Source organism: Empidonax traillii, unplaced genomic scaffold, assembly GCF_003031625.1.
Source record: "Empidonax traillii isolate 1590-97213 ecotype Southwest subspecies unplaced genomic scaffold, ASM303162v1 scaffold1284:size186872, whole genome shotgun sequence".
Classification (NCBI taxonomy): Eukaryota; Metazoa; Chordata; class Aves; order Passeriformes; family Tyrannidae; genus Empidonax; species Empidonax traillii.
Genome location: NW_020956477.1, coordinates 158,822 through 179,332, shown reverse-complemented (window position 1 = coordinate 179,332; position 20,511 = coordinate 158,822). Strand labels below are relative to the sequence as shown.

General features: G+C 47.0%; 1 protein-coding gene across 1 annotated transcript in view; it reads right to left on the bottom strand.

Annotated features, from left to right (window-relative positions):
* Positions 1–571: 571 nt before the first annotated feature.
* The window catches only part of TBX5 (T-box 5), a gene marked incomplete at its 3' end in the record, with an annotated part of 28,052 nt that continues 8,112 nt past the window's right edge, over positions 572–20,511 (bottom strand). The window contains exons 6-7 of the mRNA XM_027906361.1: positions 12,309–12,400; positions 572–798 (exon numbers count right to left, since the gene is read on the bottom strand). Of these exons, the coding sequence (XP_027762162.1) occupies positions 572–798; positions 12,309–12,400 (319 nt within the window). The remainder of the gene's footprint in view (positions 799–12,308; positions 12,401–20,511) is intronic.

The window sequence follows — 20,511 nt, the reverse complement described above, 5'->3', positions numbered from 1 at the left end:
CAGGACGAGCTGAGCAGTCAGTGTAAAGCCCTCACAGTTTGATCCCTCCAGCTCTGTCAAAGCAGGTCAGTCGCACCAGAGGGGAAGGAACATGGATATCATGATTTTCAATCCCAGGCACCGTTCATTAGAACGGGCATTTGAGTGGAATTTCTCTCTGCAGACAGAAAGCCCTCTCCCAGCTGTGAGACCCTGAGCTGAAAACTGTGCAAAATGCAAAGTGTCAAGGCATCTCCACTTGGAGATTAACCCTGTCTGAAGGGCTATGGAGACAGATAAGTCATCTTTATCTCTGGCACCAGCTATCTTTCCAAATGTGGATTCACGGTGGGTGAAAGGCACTGCCACCCCTCCAAGCAGCCCAGCCCAGCTCCCAGCCCAGCGGTGGGGATGGAATTTTAGGCTAATGAGGGTGAGGGGAGTCTCCCAGCCCACCTCCAGCACACAACCCTCATCCCTCAGTCATCTCCCAGTGTCACTGCAAGGCAGGCCGGGACAAGGATCAGGAAACCAGGCTGACAGTCACGTTAGGAGGGGGAAAGCACAGAGCAGGGAGCAGCCAAGGTCTGACCTTTTCTCTTGGTGCAGTGGTAGATCTGGCTGTGCTCCTGGGAGATCGGGTAGGGGTTGGCAGGCGGTATCAGGTCCTGGGAGGTGCTGGACACGCCGTTCTCACACTGGTACTGGGAGCCCAGGTTGGAGGAGGTGGAAAGGACCCTGGTCTCACCACTGAACGGGCTGTGATTCGAGGACACTTTTTGTCTCACTGTGCTCCGGGGGACAACCGGGTACTCTTTACTGAAAGCAAAGAAATGAAAAATAAAAAGTCGGGAAAGCAATCAATTAATAAATAGATCAGTGGATTAATAAATGAAGGCAGCACATTAGTGTCATAGTGTTTGTTTAGGCTTTCAGGGAAATAGAAACATCCCTCTCAGGAGACTGCAGCCCTGTCACACTTTATCCACGCAGCACTCGTTATTCCCTTCCCTTTTAGTACCTTTCCCTTTAGATTTGAGCCTCTTCCACTACAACTGCTATTTTACATCTTTACTTGAAATAGATAGATGCAGTGATAGCAAAACACACAAGATTTATTTCTACATCTTATAGGGTTTATAAACTCCATACTGTTTATAATGTATATGCAGATGTGCACATGCATGTAAATAAAAACCTCATTTCTGCCAAGTTGACTTGGAGATGGATTAAATATTTAGATCTATTTTTTTCTCCTTATGGTAGTTGCCCCCATTCCTTTCCCCCAGGGTCTCTCAGCTTCATTGTCCTGGATAGGGGATCCCTGGACCACAGAACAAGCTCCACTCCAGAGTGCTCAGAAAAGAGGAATAAATAAATCACCGAGATTTGATGCACAGCAGAGCCACAGCCTTGGCAGAGCCAGGCTGGGAGGGTGAACCCTAATGGCAAGGCTGGATTGTTCCCTTGCTCTGAGCTCTGGTTTGAAGCAGGGATGCTTGGAAATCCCCTCCTCTCCAAGACCCTACAGTTTGTTTTGGAGACATTTCTCTGAGCACATCAACAGTGTGACTGGACAAGATCATTCCTGCTCTGCAGGGGGAAGAACTGAAGCTGAGTGGGAGGTTTCAGAGCCTTCAGGAGAGGTACAAACCTCCTCCTGGGCTGTCTCCAAAACAGCTGGGTGTTCCCTGAACACAAAGACCTGCAAAAAAGCATAAAGATCAGGTAGTACAGCAGCACCTCCCAAAGTGTCACCTGGCTCAGAGCAGCCACAAACCAGAGCCCAGATTCCAGCACAAGGTTTCTTATTTGAGGCTGTAACCACTGGACCAAGCTGGCTGTGAGGTACCCTACCCACCTGACCAAAATCCTTATGCTAGAGTAAGGACAGATCCTTAAATCCCATCACCAGGCTCACCTGGCCAGTTATATGAAGAGGAAGAGCCCTGATACTCCGATTACACCCCTTAGAGAGGACCTATTGCTGTAGAGTTCAGAACTTATTTACAAAATTTAACAATGGCAATTATATAAACCTCCTCACAGCAGGGAGCTTTCATCCAAACCACTGCTGTGGTGGCTGCCAGAAACATCAGCAACCGAGCTGTAATGGAGGGGAAACTCACCCAGGAGCTCAAAACCAAATAAATGTGTCTCTCATTGTGCCATGAAAGCTTTCCAAACCCCGGGCACTGGTGGCTTGCCAAGGAAAGCCTATTCCAAAGGTGGGGTTTCATCCCCTGGCAGCCCAGCAGCTCCTCCCAGCAGGAGCATGGCTTCCCACCCACTTGGGCTGGCTGGTCAGGCAGTTTTTTCCCAGAACCGAAGTCCAGGCTGTGAACGAGGAACAAAAGAGAGATGGACTGGGAGGAAGCAGAGACTTATCCCTTGGATACACAAGACAACAGTGGATGCCAGGGTATGGGGTGGGCTTCACAGGACCTGCCTGTGGACACCCAGCACTTAAATCTCCACCCCAGGAGCTCTTGCTGGAGGGCAGCTTTGGTGGCTTCTCGGGAAGGTCGACAGCCACGGCCACCAAACCTCACAGGTGACCCTCAGATCTTCGGGGTTCCAGAGGATCTCCCAGGTTATGGCTTTGAGCTGCTCCTGTTACACTTCACACAGCGATCCTTATGGAAACAGAACCAACATGACACCCCAGAGCTGCATCCCCACCATGTTTCCCTTCTAAGGAGACAATCCACAAGGAGGTGACACGTGGAGCATGGCCTTAACTTTAATCCCTGATGAGAAGGTGCTGCATGGATTGGCTGGTTCCTTCTTCCTCAGCTCCAACACCACCAACATCCAAGTCTCAAATAAATGACAGAGCCCCACTTTTTCCCCCAGTGAGGTATCTGTGAGCTACACTGGAGGAGAAGAAAGGACATGCCATGGCATGATGCCACACCATGTTCTCTGTGGGTTTTTTGGAGGAGGCAGAGATGACTGCTTTTACCATCTCCCCCTGCTTCATGGGGGGAAGAACTGGATGTCTCTTTGGAACATGGGGTTAGATCTGCACAGTAAACCATAAATTCTCTCAGTAGCTCAGAGGGACCCCATCAGTACCAGACCCTCACTGTGCAAAGCACCACACAAAGAGCAAGAAACCACCCCCATCCCAGATGCTTCTCACCTAAATTAGCACTTTTTCAATGATGAGCTGAGAGGGGAAAATAAAAAATAACAACCCAATTGGTTTTTTTCTTGATAAAAATATATTTTCACAGAACCCCTGAGGTCAGAAGAGACCTTCAAGATCATCGAGTCCAACCTGTACCCCATCCCGACCTTGTCAACCACCAGAGCACTGAGTGCCTTGAACACCTCCAGTGATGGAGACTCCACCAATTCCATGGACAGCCCCTTCCAATGCCTGACCACCCTCTCAGTGAAGAAATTCTTCCTCATGTCTGAGCTGAACCTCAACTGCTTTCTTCCCATAAAGAAGCTGTTTGCCTGGAAGAGCAATATCTTTATTCCAGGTACCAGGGCACAGGTGGTGTCAGGATCCCACTCCTTGCGCACTGGGAACCAAATTCCTCTCCTTCCTTTTCCAGGGAACACAGCAGCCTCCGTGGCTGTCAGAGAGGACTGTGGCATTGTGCAGGACACGGCAGGAGCTGGGAGTCACTCTGGAGAGGCAACAGGTTGGAGACACCAAGTTTCCAACCAGCAGTTCCCAGGAGGTATCGCAATAACTTCCCTCCAGACTGAAATATTTCCATTTCAGTCAAAACATGCTGGGTGCTATTTTTGCCAAGAAATCAACTATTTGAGGAGGGAGATGAAGGAAAGTATTTTCTAACTAAATAGCTAAAATAGTCTTTCTTTCATTTCACCCTTTCTTCTACCCACAAGAGTAGTCATATCTATATTTCTACACATTGTTCCGGAGCTCTAATAAAGAGATATCTTTGGTACTTGGTAAAGCAAGTCATCTCCAAACATTTATACCGTTTTCTGAGCCCACTCGACATGCAGTGTGCACACCTACCACTTTTAAGTACTGAAGGACAAAATAAAATGGATCAGAATCTTCCCCCCTCCCCCCCGCCCAAGAATGGCTATTCCCAAAATAGGTGGTTGTAATTCTGGACTACAGTTTAATGGAATGAAAGGTTTTGTTCACTGCTGGCACAAAATGACAGAAATTTTGCTGTCCAAAACAATTGTAGCAAAGTAGGAAGGGAAAACATAGTCAATATAGGAAATTATCTATACAGCAAGGAAGAGGCTGCTGCCCCTGGCCCAGAATGTGACTTAATTTTACAGGATGGTGTTAATAGGCTACCTTTTTTTTTTTTTTTTGCATTAAAAATTGCAAAATTAGTAGGGAAAAAAACCTGAAAATCTGTTGGGAAAAAACTTTATGAGGAAGGAAGCTGCCTCTGGTCTATTTAAAGCCTGTTGGAGGCTAATTATGAATATTTAGTTGCTGTAGTTGGTGTATTACAATAGCAGAGGGGACAGGGAGGAATTGGGGAGCCACACAAGGTGCTGTAGAGTCTCTGCATCACCAAGTTCTCAGGTGAGAGGCCACCAGGAGAGAATATTACTTCAATTTTTATTAAACTTAGGGAAAAGAAATCAAGGATGGGGTCCAAGACCATAGTGAAGGCACTCAGTCCTGAATTTTGGACTCAGTTCTTAACTCCCACCTGGCCAAAGGTTTCCCAGACCATTAGGATTGGACACCAGCTCTGCATAACTTTCCTAACAGCACATGAATTCCACCTAAATTTTGTCATGTAACCCCAACCCTACAGACTGGGCCCTACCAGTCAACCCCTGCTGCATTTCCCAAGCACTTCCATCCAAATCAGACCTCTGCCAGGTGGAATTAGGAAACTCACTCTCATTTTCTCACATGGCATTCTTCCCCTCCCCCTGGTGAAATGATTCCCTCGCCGAGACAGAGCTCCGTAAGATCACTGATGCCACAAATTCACACCTAGCAAAACATTCCAAGGAGCAAATTCAAGATGATTCTGTCATCTCAGAACCAGAAACCTTGTTCACCTGAAAACTGAAGAAAAATTATATATATAGACCTTCACAGAGTGGCATCCAGTCCACTTTCTTGCTTACTAATATGAGGGAGCAATAATTTTAAGAGTATATTAGTATATTAGTCCAGGCTAGAAGTTTCCTAATGTACCAGCCAATGCATAGTAAATGCAACTGCCAGACAAAAAACTTATTAAAAGTCTTTTCACAGATGCACAATTTATAACCAGGAAGTTTCTATGTTGAAGCATCCAACCCCTACTGGCCCTAAGCGAGATATTTTAGAAGATATTTCTGATATTTCTGCAACATTTGATACCAAGGTTTTCCAGAGCTGCTGTAGGTGATGGTAACAAGGCTTCAAAAGACTTATTAAATATCAGATCCCAAGGATCATACTGATATCTGTCCAAGATCAGGATGAACCATGACATGGAAAAGGATTTTCCCGTGGTTAGTTGCTTCTGTGTTGCAACAGCATCCTTTGAAGCCCTTGAGCTGGCCAGATCTTGTTCACAACATCAAATCTTAAGCCTTGCATCAGATTTTAGACTACCTGTGGCTGAACATAGTGATTCCTCTCCACTCTTTCCAGATTTCCAGGAGATTTTAACTCCTCCTTGGCCAGTCACCACAAAAGGACAAATGCTTGCTGTCCTATTAGTCCCACCACCTCCACCCACCCAGCCCAGTGGAGCAGAATCAAACCCCAATTCCAGATGTGCAGACAGAACTCAGTGGCTTTTGGGTTTGTATTTCCCAGGCCACCAATTGTTGTCCTTCCTGCTGAGACTCAAGAGGAGGAAAGAAATGGAAGTCAGCCATAACAGACATAGAAAAAGGAATTTAAAAAAAAAATAATAAAGAGAAAAGTGACTGAAATAAATATACCACCTCCCAGAAGAAAAAGAAAAAAAAGAAAAAACTAAACCAAAAAACTATTGTCAATGCACATTCATTTCAGCTTATTTCCAGCATATTGAAATCAAATTGAACCACTCTCAAGGGGCTGTCTAGGGAGTCTGAAGTGGATAAATTACAGCAGGAAAGGACGTGGTAGGAGAGGAATTACTGAGTACTTCCTTCAGCCTTACCCTCTGATTAAATACTGTGTGGGGACAGCAGAGCAGCCCCACAGAAAATAACACCCAAGGCTGCATGTCCAGTAAAACAAGTCAAAATGTCCTCTGAGAAATATGTGAGATTGTTCAGTGCAGCTTTTCCATCAACATATCAAACGTTCCTGCAGGATTGTGAAGGGGTCCAATAGCCCTGGATTGGATGCAGGCATGGGAATCTCACCTGGTTTAATAAAACCAAGTGCTGGTGCCGCACCCAACCCTGGTATCAATCCAGGCTGGGGATAAGCAGATGGAGCAGCCCTGGAGAGAAGGACATGGGGGTGCTGGTGGGGGAGAGGCTGGACATGCCCCAGCACCCAAAATCTCCCGTGCCCTGGGCTGATCCCCCAGCGTGGGCAGCAGGGCAGGGGGGATTCTGCCCCTCTGCCCTCTCAGGTGAGACCCCCCTGCAGAGCTGCCCCAGCCCTGGGGAACAGCACAGGGAGGACGTGGAGCTGCTGGAGAGAGGCCAGAGGAGGCACCAGGATGATCAGAGAGATGCAGCAGCTGTGCTGTGAGGAAAGGCTGAGAGCATTGGAATTGTTCAGCCTGGAAAAGAGAAGGCTTCAGGGTGACCTACAAGATGGAGAGAGACTATTTCCAAGGGCCTGGAGTGACAGAACAAGGGGAATGGCTTCACACCAACAGAGTAGCTGTAGATTAGATATTAGAAAAGGGTTCTTTACTGTGAGTGTAGTGAGGCACTGGAACACGCTGTCCAGAGAAGTTGTGAATGCCTCGTCCCTGGAAGTGTCCGAGGCCAGGCTGGACAGGGATTGGAGCAACCTGGTCTGGTAGAAGAGGTTCCTGCCCATGTCAGGGGGTTGGAACAAGATGATATTTAAGGTCCTTTCCAACTCAAATCATTCTATGATGATTGTATGGTATGTTTTCAGTGAGTGCTTCCACCACTCCTCTGAGCAGTGCAGCCCAAAGAGATCACTGCAAGAAACTCGAGCACCAGAGAGGGGATCTAGAGCATCATCATTAGGAAAATAAAAAGGTAGATTCCTGCAGAAAAATGCCACTGTTCACACTGGAGGAAGAGGAACAGAAGAGGAGATGGAGAATGGATGTTGGCCAACAGAGACACCACCTCTGTGGTGGGCTGAGCTTCTGCAGGTCGGGTCCTGCTGAGCAGATCCCCCAAAGAAGGTTCAACAGAAGAAACTGCAGCCACTCTGTGCTTTTTTGTGCTGACTTTCTCACTTTAAAAGAGCTGTGCATACCCTCCAGCGAGGTCTGCAGAGCTTTATTTTGGATTTCATCTGAATTCCATCAAATTCTATAGAATACATTTCAAGCCTACGGTTTCCCCCGGGGTTTTGACAGGGAAAATTTCCTCGGGGATGTTTTCTGGAGGGAAGCATCATCTCTCCATCAAATGTTATAACTCTGAGTCTCCCACTGAAAACGCTTCCAACGGCACGTGGCTCTTGGGAGATTTCAATGGCGGAACATGGGAAATGGAAGCGAATGTGAAGATGTCACGAGAAGACAGAAGAAGAACAAGGTTGTTTGCAGTGGATTGAGACCGACTTGCATTACTCGGCCTGGTGCCTCTCAGTCCAACATGAAACATTCCAAGGTAGACAATCCCTGGAGGCTCATCCATTTATTCTACTGCCACCCCAAAATGCACTGTCATCTCTGTCACAGCGACTCTGAATCATGGAACTGATTTTATGTCCTTTGTGTCTGGCTCAGTTTCTGTTCTCGGTTACACATAGGAATTCCCCAAACAATTCCTTTGGAGCCAACAAGATTACTGGGGATTAATGCCAAAGGCAGCAAACTGTGGCTTGTGATCTTTGATGGAGAAAACAGACCCATAACACACCCATCACTCTGCTCTGTCCTGTGGATCATTCTGCATCTTTGTCTCACTTTGAAAGGACCCAACAAGGGATCCAAGGGCTGCTGTTTCATGGAATCATCGCTCCTCTCAAAAGCTTTCCCAATAAGAATCTTCAAGGACTAAATTGTGTTAATTTGAGTGAACAGTAACCGGGGCCTGAGACTCCCAGAAGCTCTTCAGCACCCATAACAACCACCAAAGACAATGGGATTTGCAGATGACCAGCAAAAATTGGTTACAGGGTTTAACAGAATTGCTCTCTTACAGTGCTCCAGTCCCAGACCCACAAACTCTTCTCCCCTGCTGTCCTTTGGCAGTCACAGGCTGACAAAAATCAATAATAATAAAAGCTGTGACTTGCATGCAAGCCTTTAAATCACCCAATAGCTGTAGTTGGTTAGTACAGCTCCACTGACTCTCAGTGTATGGAGAATTTTCAGGGCAGAGTCCTACACTGGCATCTGCAATGCAGATCTCGTCTCTCTGCATAAACTTCACCCTCTGTGTGTTTCTGCCATGTGTTTTGCTCTTGCACTCCACACCAAATCACCCCTGGCACAGGCAGAAGCTCTAAATGGAGGCAAGAGAGGTTTTTACAGCACGGAGGGGCAAGAGATCCAAAAGGAATACTTTACCTGAAATTCCCAGCATCACAACTGTATAATTTTTACCTGATTTATGGTTTTTCAACTCCAGCATGATCACAGGGCACAGATGTAGTCCAACTCACATCCCTCTATGCATTTTCCTCTAGTGGGTTTTCCTTTCTTTTTAATGCTTTTGGGTATTTTCCCTTAATCAAAGAAATAACAAGCTCAATCTCACGCTCAGAAACTGGAAAAAGCCTATTCTCCCAGGGAACCCATCCCACCAAAGAAGCTGATAAAGGAGCCCTGTGTTCTTCAGGAAAGAAAGGCAGTGGGGACCAAATGAACATGTATCAGAGGTGTGTGTTGGAATTTGGATCTCTGGATTCACTGCTATTCTTTTTGAATGAAACCATCTGCTGCTGAAAGGCTCCACGTCACTGCTGAACAAAGTTTACTACCTGGACAGACTTACTAAATTACTTTTTTTTTTTTTTTCCTAGGAAATAGGAGGAGAAAAACCAACATGGGAGGCCTTGGAGAGGAAAAAGCCATGGAGAAGGGGTGGACTCAAAGACATCCCCACCCACCCTGCAGAGCTCCTGTCTCCAGGCACTGCTGGGACAAACATGTTGCTTTTCCTTGGTCAGAGCACGTGGAGGCAAATGGAGATGGAGGGAGAGTCCTAAGACCTCGCTCTGAGCTCACCCTTGGCACTGGAAGTTGCCTTTCTTCCCTTCCTCTCAGTCCCTGCCATTTGCCAAGGGTAGGTGTTCAGTGGATGAATCATCTCCACCAGCACTTTCACCTACTTCGCTTCATCCCACTGCAAGATCTGCTCTGAGATGACTGAAATCATTCTGAATCCAAGAAACTGGTCTCCCTCCCATCCTCTGACAGCCAAAGGGGCAAGGACACCACCAGGGCTGATTGGATGGCAGGTCTTTCTGTTAGGAAGGACTTCATCTCCTGTAATTTTAGCTATTAAAAGGCAGGGAAGTGCTCTAAGCAAATCATTTGGGCTCTGCAAGTGAGATGGGCACACAGAGAACTCCTCACCCATCCTGCCATCCGTGGGGTGAGCTCTCAAAGGGGAATCTGCAGGGAATTAAGAAACATTTGAGATTTAAATTGAGAAAACATAGAGGTGCTGCAGTTTTCCTCAGCATGAAAAACTCCTTCCCTCCATGGCTGTACCCCTTAACGAGATGATCAGTGACCTGATGAATGTCAGGTCACCCGTTTCTGATACAAAAGGCTGTGCACTGTTATAAAAATGTGTGTTTTCTCACAGCTACTTTTTTCATAATGAAGGAATAGCACTAAAAATACATCCCATCACATTCTCCAAGGGAATAAATAGGTATCACTCCCCTAAAACCAAGATAGACTTACTTATACCTGCCAGCTTGGGAGAGGGCCCATCACTGGGAAACAACTTCGTGCACATACATTGATACATTAAAATACATTTTATATACCTTAAGTTACATTTTAATATGAATTTATAGGTTAAACCTATATAAACCCACAAAAGGCAGGTAATAGTTCTCTAGCATATTCGATCCTGAATGGTTCTTTATCTTATAGACACAATCTATTTTTTATACATGCAATTTATTTATACATATGACTTATTTTATATATGTTTTCCTATGTTTTTATATATAATTTTGCATATATTCATAAATGTACATAAAAAACCACAAAGGTGGGCTCATATTTTCGACCTTGAATGGGTCTTTATTTCACCATAATAATCTTATCCTGCCCTCCCTTTAAAAAAAGAAAAAATGACATCTTTGTAAAGGCACACAGCCATTTCTATGCTATCGGGACAAAGGATAAGTTATGAAGGAAGTGAACATCAGAAATTATCCTGTAAAGCCAAGGCTGTGGATTTTAACCCTTTCAGCCCTGCCAGGTCTGAGGGGGAATATTTATATATTCCGAGTGTTTCTGCTCACCGTGTCGTCGACTGCGACCGCAGGCCCGCATAAAAATGCCAAGCAATTTTTAGCACGAGCTCAGCGTGGCTTGATGCCACACTCTGCACATGGCACGGAGCCCTTCCTAATAGTCCTCCCTGTTCTACCTCCTCCCTCCCTTCCTCCCTCCCTCTCCAAAAAAACCCCCACCGTGAATGTAAACCTTCAAATCTTTCCATTGAGCGTAATGAAAGGGTGGTTTTGCAGCAAAAAAAAAATTTTGGGGGGGAAGGGGGGTTGGAACATCATTACTCGAGTTCCAGCAGGGGCTGGGAGACTGGCACGGGGTGGGGGGGGAAGCTATTTCAAGTGGTAGTGCCCCCATAAATAAATAAGTAATGACACGTCATGCCAGGATCTGTGCTGTCCTTGGAAAAGGGCAGGCAGGGAACACAGGGCACATTCAGAAGACCTCAGAGATGATTTCGATTGAGAAGATCAAGAGTTATAGATGCCCTTTTTTATACATTATATATTGGCTTTTCTGGGGCTGAGCCTGAAAATGTTTGTACACAGGAGTACGTTTGAGGAGGGTTCTGAGCGTGTTTGCGGGATTACAGGAATTATTTGCTGCCTGACAGCACAATTTTCCTGGCTGTGGAGAGCCATGCTCAGGTCATCAACTACAGCAATCAGAAGGGACTCTGACATCTGCATTCCAGCCTGTGGTGACCACCTACAGCTGGTCCTGGCAGGGCAGTGGGAAGAACCCTCCCCATCAGAAGGTCACAGGGCAGGTCCCTCCAGCCCTGCACCAAGAGCCAGAGCTGCTGATGCCAGAGAATAAGGGATTGGAGTCGCTCCTCTCCTCCTGGATGGAAAATGCTATGTTGAGCATCTGCATCTGTCCTTGGTATAATCATGGCTAGGGCACTGTTCCTGAGAGACATTTGCACCAGGAAGCAGCTTGACACATGGACAAAGTTCCAAGTGAAGTGAAAGGCATGCAGTTAATTACCAGCAGGATCTGACATTTAGAAAAGGACTTTAAACAGGATTTTTAAACAAGATTTAGGCTTGATTTTCAGGCTGAAGTGCTTACACCCAAAACTGAGATTCACAAAGGTCTCCTCAGCCACCTGGCCCTGGAGATCCCAATGTTTTCTAACACATTCCTCCTCCTGAAACTACCACATCTGCACTCATGCTCTGCACATCCAGAACCGACCGGGCAAACACTCCCCTCCTGACAAAGAGCCTCAAAAGGCAGTGATAACACAACACAGGACTCTACACCAAGATCTCCAGAGACATATGGAGAATCCTTAACAATCCTTGACAACAATCCATACTCCTGAAACAAGGCTGTGAGCTTTGTCACCTGGGGAAAAAAAGCAACTCTTCCACGGTAGCCACGATGGCCACAGCTTCTCTGAGCAGGTCCAAGTCTGTGGTTGCTTTAAACAGATCTGAGCCCACCTGCAGCCACAGAGATGTTTGTTGAGCACAAAGCTAGAGGTTGTTCTGGATAGGGACATGTCAGAAAGAAATACAAGGTCCCTGCAGCCAGGAGGACAGCCCACAACCTGCAACCCAGCAGTGAACGCATTCACCTTGGAGAGGGAGGGAGGTCCTGAATTTTGGCCCCACGCCCTGATGGTATTTCAACAGCTCGATGTAAAATGCACGTGCAGACACCAGGGAAGTCACTGCCACTATACCCTGCCCTATCCCAAGGCACAAAGTGACACGCAAAGCCAAGCCCAGGTGGTTCTCCCAGTCCTGAGAGGGTCCTCAGGATGGAGACAGGTGTTACCTCTGCATCCTGGACATCCTGTGGAGCTCCATGTCGTCGCTGCCGCGGAAGCCTTTGGCAAAGGGGTTGTTCTCAATCTTGAGCTGGGTGATCTGAAAGGGAGGAAATGCAACGGGGTCATGGCAAGTCCAAGGCATTAGGCCTGGGAGAGAGGGGATACTGTTTATTAAACTCAATCCCAGTAGGGATGGGAGGGAAAACTCAGCTTTCAGGAACTCAAGTCATCCTTCAGCTCAGGCACTGACCATTCCAGATGGGCCCTCCTCTAGACTGCTCCACTGGAAAAATATCTCCTGTCAACAACCTCTCGCTTCTCCCAAGGCGTGTCCCGTAACTAACACATGGGACTGCATGCACACACACACAGAAATTTCTCTCTGGAGGAAATCTGCTTTCTTAGGGTTCTTACTTCCTTTTTACTGTTGGAACAAAAAGAGCTGCACTGATCAGACGACCAGGGTTGGAAGTCATAATGTCTGAACAAACCCCACTGACACCAACAAGCATTTTCTCATCAACGTGCAGCCCTGACCAAAACCTCAGCTCTCAGAACCAGCATCCTCCCACTCAGACGACTGAAGCTCAGTCTTTCTGTATTTCAGACCAGCTAAATGTGCTCCAGGTGCTCTGCATCTGACCTGCCCCAGTCAGCCCCACACCTATAAGCACTGCATGCACTAACCACCTAAGGTACTTGGAGGGAAACTTCACCTGTGATGATCAAGCCCTGGAGGATTATTTGTCTCCCCAATAATTCCAGAAGGAATTAAGAGGGATGAGTTTGCCCACTTGGTTTGCTCCCTTCAGCTTCTAAAGTTTGCTGGGATCAATCCCCCTCGGACTCAACTTTACAACATCAAAGTTAAACGTTTACAGCAACTGCTGTACAGAAGGTACCCTTACCCAAAGGAACTGTGTCACTCAAAGAGGTGCAATTCCTTCCTTCACATTATTTCTGATGGCTGAGCTGAGCGGGATTTTTCATGCCAGAGATTGTCATTTAAGCAAATACTAATTGTGGACCAACAACACCCTAAAATTCCCTGTAGATCTTGCACAAACCCACTCTGCCATCCCAGATTTGATGCTAACGCTTTGGTGGCTTCGCCGAGCGGGACGGAGTCTGGATCAGGGGTGATGTTGCTGCAACAGTAGAGAGACAGAAGAGGCAACAGTTCCCCTTCTCTTTCTCCACCACTGCCTGGCAGTCTGAGCCCTCAGCCAGGAGTCAGGAGAGCCACTTGCCCAGGAGGAGAGACAACCTCTGTGTTTGCCACTGGAGGAACATCCCTCCCTCACCACGTTTTATGGAAACACTGTCCTTCCTTCCTTCCTATTGAAAGCTGGCCAATGGGAAGGAAAGAGCTCGAGATTGATGGCGGGAAAACAGAGAGAGGTTCATGTTCACCAACTCAAGCACAAACAACTGGACCCACCTCTTTGCCAAAATTCAAAGAGGAAAATCTGGCTCGGCTACTGTCAATAGCAAACCCCGCCAGGTGTCTGCACCACCAGATTATTTGGCCGTTTTCTTGTCTTTTTGGCGTATTTTTTTCCCAAAGGCCGGTTGTTTATTTGCCATTTTTGCCTAATTCAGCCCCAAATCTCTCACAAAGACCCTATCTCCCCCATGCTTGTCCACAAGGCATTCCCATTAAATTGGGACCATATTTAGCACATAAACAGGGCCTTTGGGCTTTTTTTTTTCTGACACACATTTAAGACACCAAAGAGAAGGGTAAACAAACAATCACTTTGGCCATTTGAGCCATTCTCTAGCAATAAAACAAAGGCACATTCTGTAATTAAAAGCCCTGAATAATTACAGAACCAGCTGTGTATTTTGCAAAGAAATAGCCTATCAGTTTCCACTGGTGAGATGGTGGTGACTCTTCTATAATGAATAATAGGCATTATTCAACATTTTGAGTGTTCCTGAAGCACAGTAAATGTACAAGTTGTCCTCCCCAATGGCAATATTTGCTTGCATAAGTGAAGCCCTTCTCTGAGCAAGGATTTACAGTATTGGCACCAGCACACAAATGTACAAAGGGCCAGATTCATCCCAACCTAACCGAAGGCATTTTAACCAAGGCGCCTGCACTAGGAACCTCGTCTCCCAGCGCTCCTGCTGGAATCAGTGGAGGGAGATGGGGACTGCCAGAGGGCACTGGGGCTCTGAGGTGGGTAGCACTGCCTTCACAGGCCCACAGCCCTCTCTGTTCACTGGAGAAGGAGCCGTCAGTGCCCTGGCCCCTGATTTAAGGGCCTCAGATGAATGCCCTGTTTGATTAATCAATCGCCCATGAAATATCAGACAAAATTTCAAATGGGCTCTGGATCTTGCAAATATGTTGCTTTACGAGCAGAGAAGTCTCCTAACCCACATCAGGAACACATGAGCCAAGGGTGGCAGAAAACCCCAAGCGCAATCATGGCTTTCAGCCTCCTTAAAATTAGGGATGTGCTGGATTGAAGACATCTACAAACCAGGGATTACAGAAGGTTTTGAATTAATTCTCAGATCTTTGCTGTACTTAGATGGATTGGAGCTCTCAGAACAGAGATGGTAACCCATGCCATCAGCCCTGGCACGAAGCCAGGGGAGTCCCAGCCGGATTTAACAGAACCACACACAACAAAATAGAAAACAGAGAAAAAGTTAGTGAATCTCTGCTTTGAAAACAACCTGGGGGAGATATTTTGTTTGGCCAGTTTCTACCTGACTTACAAACTATTTCAGAGGTGGAAAAGCAAACGCATGGGTGGAAATAACCTTCCTCTGGATCAACTTTGCCATAGCGAAACTCAGTTTAATTGACTGTAGCTCACAGAGGGGGAGAAGAAAAGCTGTCAGAAAGTCAAATGACAATTACATCATGAAAAATAAAATAATAACAAAAAAAAAAAAAAACAAACAGCTTCTTGTAAGGTCATTAAGACAGAGTGCCCAGGGCTAAATTATATAGCACAAATTCAATAAAACTGTAAGGCTTTGTTTACGTCTTTGTTCTGAGAGAAAGCGATGGCAAAGTCTGCTCTGACCACTGAGTTCTGAAGCTGTCCCAGACCCTTTGAGACAAGAGCTTTCCAGGGTGAAGCCTCCCAGAGTTACACATTTCAGGACCCATCTGACCTGTGGGTTCACCTTCACTATAAGGGGAAGCGACAGCTCCCAGTGAAATCCCAGCGCCGCTCCCCTGCTCTCCCTTCTCTGGGCTAACAGACCACAGCACACCTCTGCTGAGACATTTCCAACAGCATCCTTAGCATGATCAAATTTAGCTTTGCATCTACTAAGATCAAGGAAAAATATTTTTTTCCTTGTTTTTTTCCGGACACGTATTAAATGGGTATTTGCGCCTAAGAACACAGTGTCATTATGGGCAGGATCAAAACTACCACTTAGTATTAGGGGTTTTTTTTTGTCAAGAACTTGCTGTAATAAGATTTTTTTCTCAATTGCTGTTCATTTTAGAAGTTAGGGCAAAGTTAAAACTTTGTTAGGGGTGATGTGTTCCACACCAGATATAAGCCCTGGGCTCCATTTTATTCACTTATTTTACTATCAACTTTTTTTTTTTAGCACTTCAGTTAAGGGAAAGCACACCACCCTGACCTCTTTGGGCTCTTCCAAAACTGTCCTAAAGGTTGGGCATTCTGGAAAAGGGATGGGGATCCTTAGTTTCTGACCTCTTTCTGTCAACAACTGCCCTGCTTGGACAACTTAAAAGTCTGAATGGGGAAAAAAAAAAAAAAAACACCATTCAGGTCACCCCATTCAGTGACCAAGAGGTCGATGTGGTTACCCTTGGGAAGAACACACATGGACCTCCCCACACTGTGGGGAAATATGTTGTCCCTACCCTGCAGGTGACTGTGGTCCTGCTCAATGGGACAGAGAGGGGCCAGGGCCACCCCTGCATCTGTCTGTGCTGAGAGCCACAGGAGGCTGGGCTTGGGGCTGGACAGCACAGAGCCTTTTTCTTTTGCACTTTCCCGTAGCCCAGGTGGAAACCCAGTCAGTGTGGAGGAGGAAGGCGAGCCAGAGAAGTGGGAAAGAGAGAAAGCGATGAAGACAAGGTGCCTGCTGAAACTCTGGATACTTGGCTGGGCCAAACAGGAGCTGAATGGGCAGCTGGGACATGGGAGATCGAGGTAAAGGCCAGGGGAAGGGGGAGATGTGTTGGCAGGGGGGAGAAGGTGCTGAACCCAAAACCAGTGAAGGAAATGGGAGGGACTGAGAGGCAGTGGCTGGTCAGAGGTAGTGGTGTGAGACAGAGGGGCTCTTTGAAGAGGCTGTTGGCTGAACTGGGAGACAAGAACGAAGGATGAGAAGAGACAGACCTTGCACAGTGTTTTGGGGAAAGGAGGTGGGTCAGCAAGCAGGAGTGACACTGGAGAGAGAGACAAAGTGTCTCTTCTGAGATTGAGGAGGAGTGGATTGAGAAACAAAAGGGTCCCGAGGCAGGCAGGGAGGCAGGAACAAGACTGAGGACAGAGAGGCAGAGAGAGACAAGACTGGTTCAGGCACAGGTAGGAAGGACACAGGACCTCTGGAAGGAAGCACTCTCCTACCAAGGCCTGGAGTGGGATTAAGCATTTGAGAGCAGAGATGTGAGGAGCCCCACAGAGAGCAAGTGAGAGATAAGCAGCTCACTGCCATCCTGGAGGGACCGAGGGCTGCACAGAAGGCACCAGCTCTGGCAATGAAGAGGAGATACGTGGTCTCACCTCACTTAATACCAGGGAGCCCCATCTCTCTGTTGGGAGACCCCCCTTCTGAGAAGAGCCCTGAGTAAGGACAGGGGCTGTCCCTTCTACCCATGGAAGTGGGAAGACATGTAGCCAATGACCTCAGGCTGGGCAGCGAGAGCCCAGGGGACTGGACCTGGTCCAATCCCTGCACAGAGGAACAACATGATGAGATGCCAGCCAGGCCACCACACTGGTGGCCTCTGCTGGAGTGATAATGGTGGCCACCTGTAACCAAAGACATGGAGAACTGAGCTCTCAGGAGAAAATATCCCAAGCCCAAGGACCTGCCCACCTCCTGCAGCAGCTACACCTACGCAGCCCTACAAGATGCCTCGACAGAGCAACGAGAGGCCTCGTGCTCAGAGGACGAGCGGCACAGGCAGCTCCCCAGAGTTCAGCAGGATGGAGCACCAGTTGATTTGGCCATGACTTACCAGCACCATTTTAGCACAGGGTCTTTCTAGTGGCAGGCTGAACCTATATATTCAGAAAGCCCACCAGCTGCCTGGGAGTGCAACCCATTATCCTTCAGCCATGCCTTTCCCTGGTCCTCTGCTTTGCTCTGCTGCGTTTCTGGGTGCCTGTGGCATCCCAGCAGGGGCTAACAATTCCTTAAAACAATTCTGGCTACCAAGAATGTTAAATAACTTAGGGGGAAGAAAAAAAAAATCAGCATAAAACCGGATATCCAGAGGAGGGGGACACCAATATAAAGCCAAGTCCAGCTAACGGGGAAAGTAGGTTGTAAAAATTAATGAGAATAATTGTTGTGAATTCTTGCTTTTGAAAGAACCCTCATGAGGGCAGAACCTTAATTATTTCTGTCTATTAGGGTTCATTTCCTGGTCCTAAGCAGAGAGCTAGTACCTAATAAATACAAGCTAGTAACACCATGATTTAAGCTACAGCAAAATGGTACTTAACTGCAGGGGAAGTTAATATTTGGGAATCAACCTGATTGCAAGCACCCATTGTGTAAATGGCAAGGAAATGAAATGTGCATGTGGCCTATTTTAACACCTCGGTATTTCTGGGGTGTTTTTCAGGGTTGCAGAGGTGGGGGAGGTGGTCAACAGAGCTGCTGACAACGGCACTGAAAACTTCACCAAAACTCTCTTCATAGCTTAAGCCTCTTTTTGGGGAGTAGGGCTGGGGAGAGGGAGATCCCAGGGTGCTTAAATATCTTTTCAGGCTGTCTAAAATATCAGGGGAAATAAGCACAGGCCCCTACACTGGGATTGCAGCTGTGCTATTGAAATAAATTGACTGATCTGGAATCAGGCAAGTGTTTCTATAAGCTGTGTAAGCACAGACTCAAATGCATTCGTGGGTGAGTCACACAATTAATACTGTAATATAATTCAGCTATAGCACAGCTCTTGAAACCTAAAACACATGCATGTGTGAATTTGTGTACATATGTGTGTGTGTATAAAAATTACGTGTAAAACGCGTTGGAATCTACAAACTGAACGATTGTGTGGATGGGAAAGTTTGCACAAAGGATGCTCTGCAGGTGATGGGTGGGAGTGAGAGAGAAATGGCTGTAAATAGGGGAAAATAGGCAGGAAAAGGGACAGGCAGACCCTCCCTGGGGAAGTCCATGCATCAGCCACAGACTGGTGGGACTGCAGTAATTTATGGCAGCAAGAAATGCAGTCATGGAAATGAGACACATAAACAGGGTTTGCTGAGCAACATCTCAGCTCTGAAAGCTGAACTCAGGTTCCTGCCGGTGTTTTTTGCCACCCAACTCAGCTGGAGGATGTTACTCCTCGAGCAAAGCAGCATCTGCAGCAGCCCCAATATCATTCTCCATCTGCACTGGGGCAAGCTCCAAATTTTATTCCCTTCCCTGGAGGGAGATGCCATTTAGGGTAGATCATTCCCCGGTTTGTTTTTATGGCTCTATCTTCCTCAGTTGGGTCTTTATCTTGGGGCTACGGCCACGACTCTTTTTTTCTTTGTTCCCCCAATGATTCAGAGCAGCAAGAGGAGGAATGTGTGTGTTGGGGAGGGAGGAGGGATGTAAGAGTATGTAAAATGTGTAGGGGGTGTGTAAAAGATGTCGTGGTGTCTGCGTGTGGGTGATGTGTCTGCTGGGATGGGAGTGTGTGTGTCTGTAGGGATTCCTGCCTTTGTCAGTGCCTATGTTTTGACAGAGACAGATACACAGATGTCATTTCTTATCAAACAGATGTTGCTGATTTACAATCAAATATTCCTGCTCCTCCTAATATGGCAGTTTTCCCAAACTACTGTACTTACATGTTTCTGCTCTGCTTTTGTTTTATTTGCATGACAATTTCTTCTCCTGTAAAACAGTCCTATTTTTTCTTCAAAGCAAAGCAGTTAAATTCAAGTCTGTTTTCTAGTTGGGAAATGCCTTTAAAGTAGGCAGTGTGTCCTGTTTTATTAACTCCCAGTTCTATTAATATTATATTCTTTCTCCAAATCCATCAAGCAGAAGTTAAACTTGATTTTATAGCATCCACAGTGGAGTTATAATTTAAGGCATAATTTGGCGAGGACTCAACTTGGATTCAGTTTGCTTGTCCTGGCTGTGCCAACAGCTCCTATTTTAAAGGGCAGGGAAGTATTTTCTTTTCTCCCTAGTTACGGTGAAACACTCTTTCTTCTCCAGCCCAGCTCCACTCTCTGCATCTATCCCGCCAGTTGATGGATGGAGGAAACCCAATTGTTTCATGCAGTTTTAGGAGTTTCCTACTTTCCATTTCCAGGAAAGCATCCGGGATTTATCTGGGGTGCTAAGTGACTTTCCTCCATTTGCAGAACAATTATTGCCCTCTATCTAGTACAAAGGAGCCACCCTACCTGCCCCTAAGCACAGCTAAAAGCTTGGAGTAAGCGCTTTCTGTGTGATTAAGCGAGGAATTTGGGGGTTTTGCTGAAGGAAATTTGACTTTTCATGGGGCTCTGCCCTACAGAGTGTCTGTGGGCAGTGGTAAGAGGCAGCTGGGGAAAGACATCCCCTATATATGTGTGGATAACTATCACAGTAGTGAACTACCTCAGCCTCCTCCTTCTCTGGATGAGGAAGCCCAAAGCCAGGCAGGGAAGGAGAAGAGGGAATGGGCTCTCCCCGCCCAGCGGGGCAGCCGCAGCACCCCGAGAAAAACCTTATTCCATCTAACCCTTTTCTACTCCACCGTAAGACAAACCTCTTCCATTATTTTCGTGCTTTGTTTGCCTGGGCAGGCAGGGAGCTGATCTCAGGCAGAGCCTCCCTTTCCTTCCCGGGCCTCCCGACAGCCGAGCCCGCAGCCTCCCGCGCCCTCCCCGCGGGGTTATCAGCCCCCGGCCGCGGAGGGGAGCGCCGGGCTCCCTCCTCCAAGATTAGGAGCCTTTGACCCTCGGGGAGGGGGGGGAAGATAAAGGCAACTTCCTCGGTTGGTCGTCTCCATCTGAGCAAACCATCCTGTTG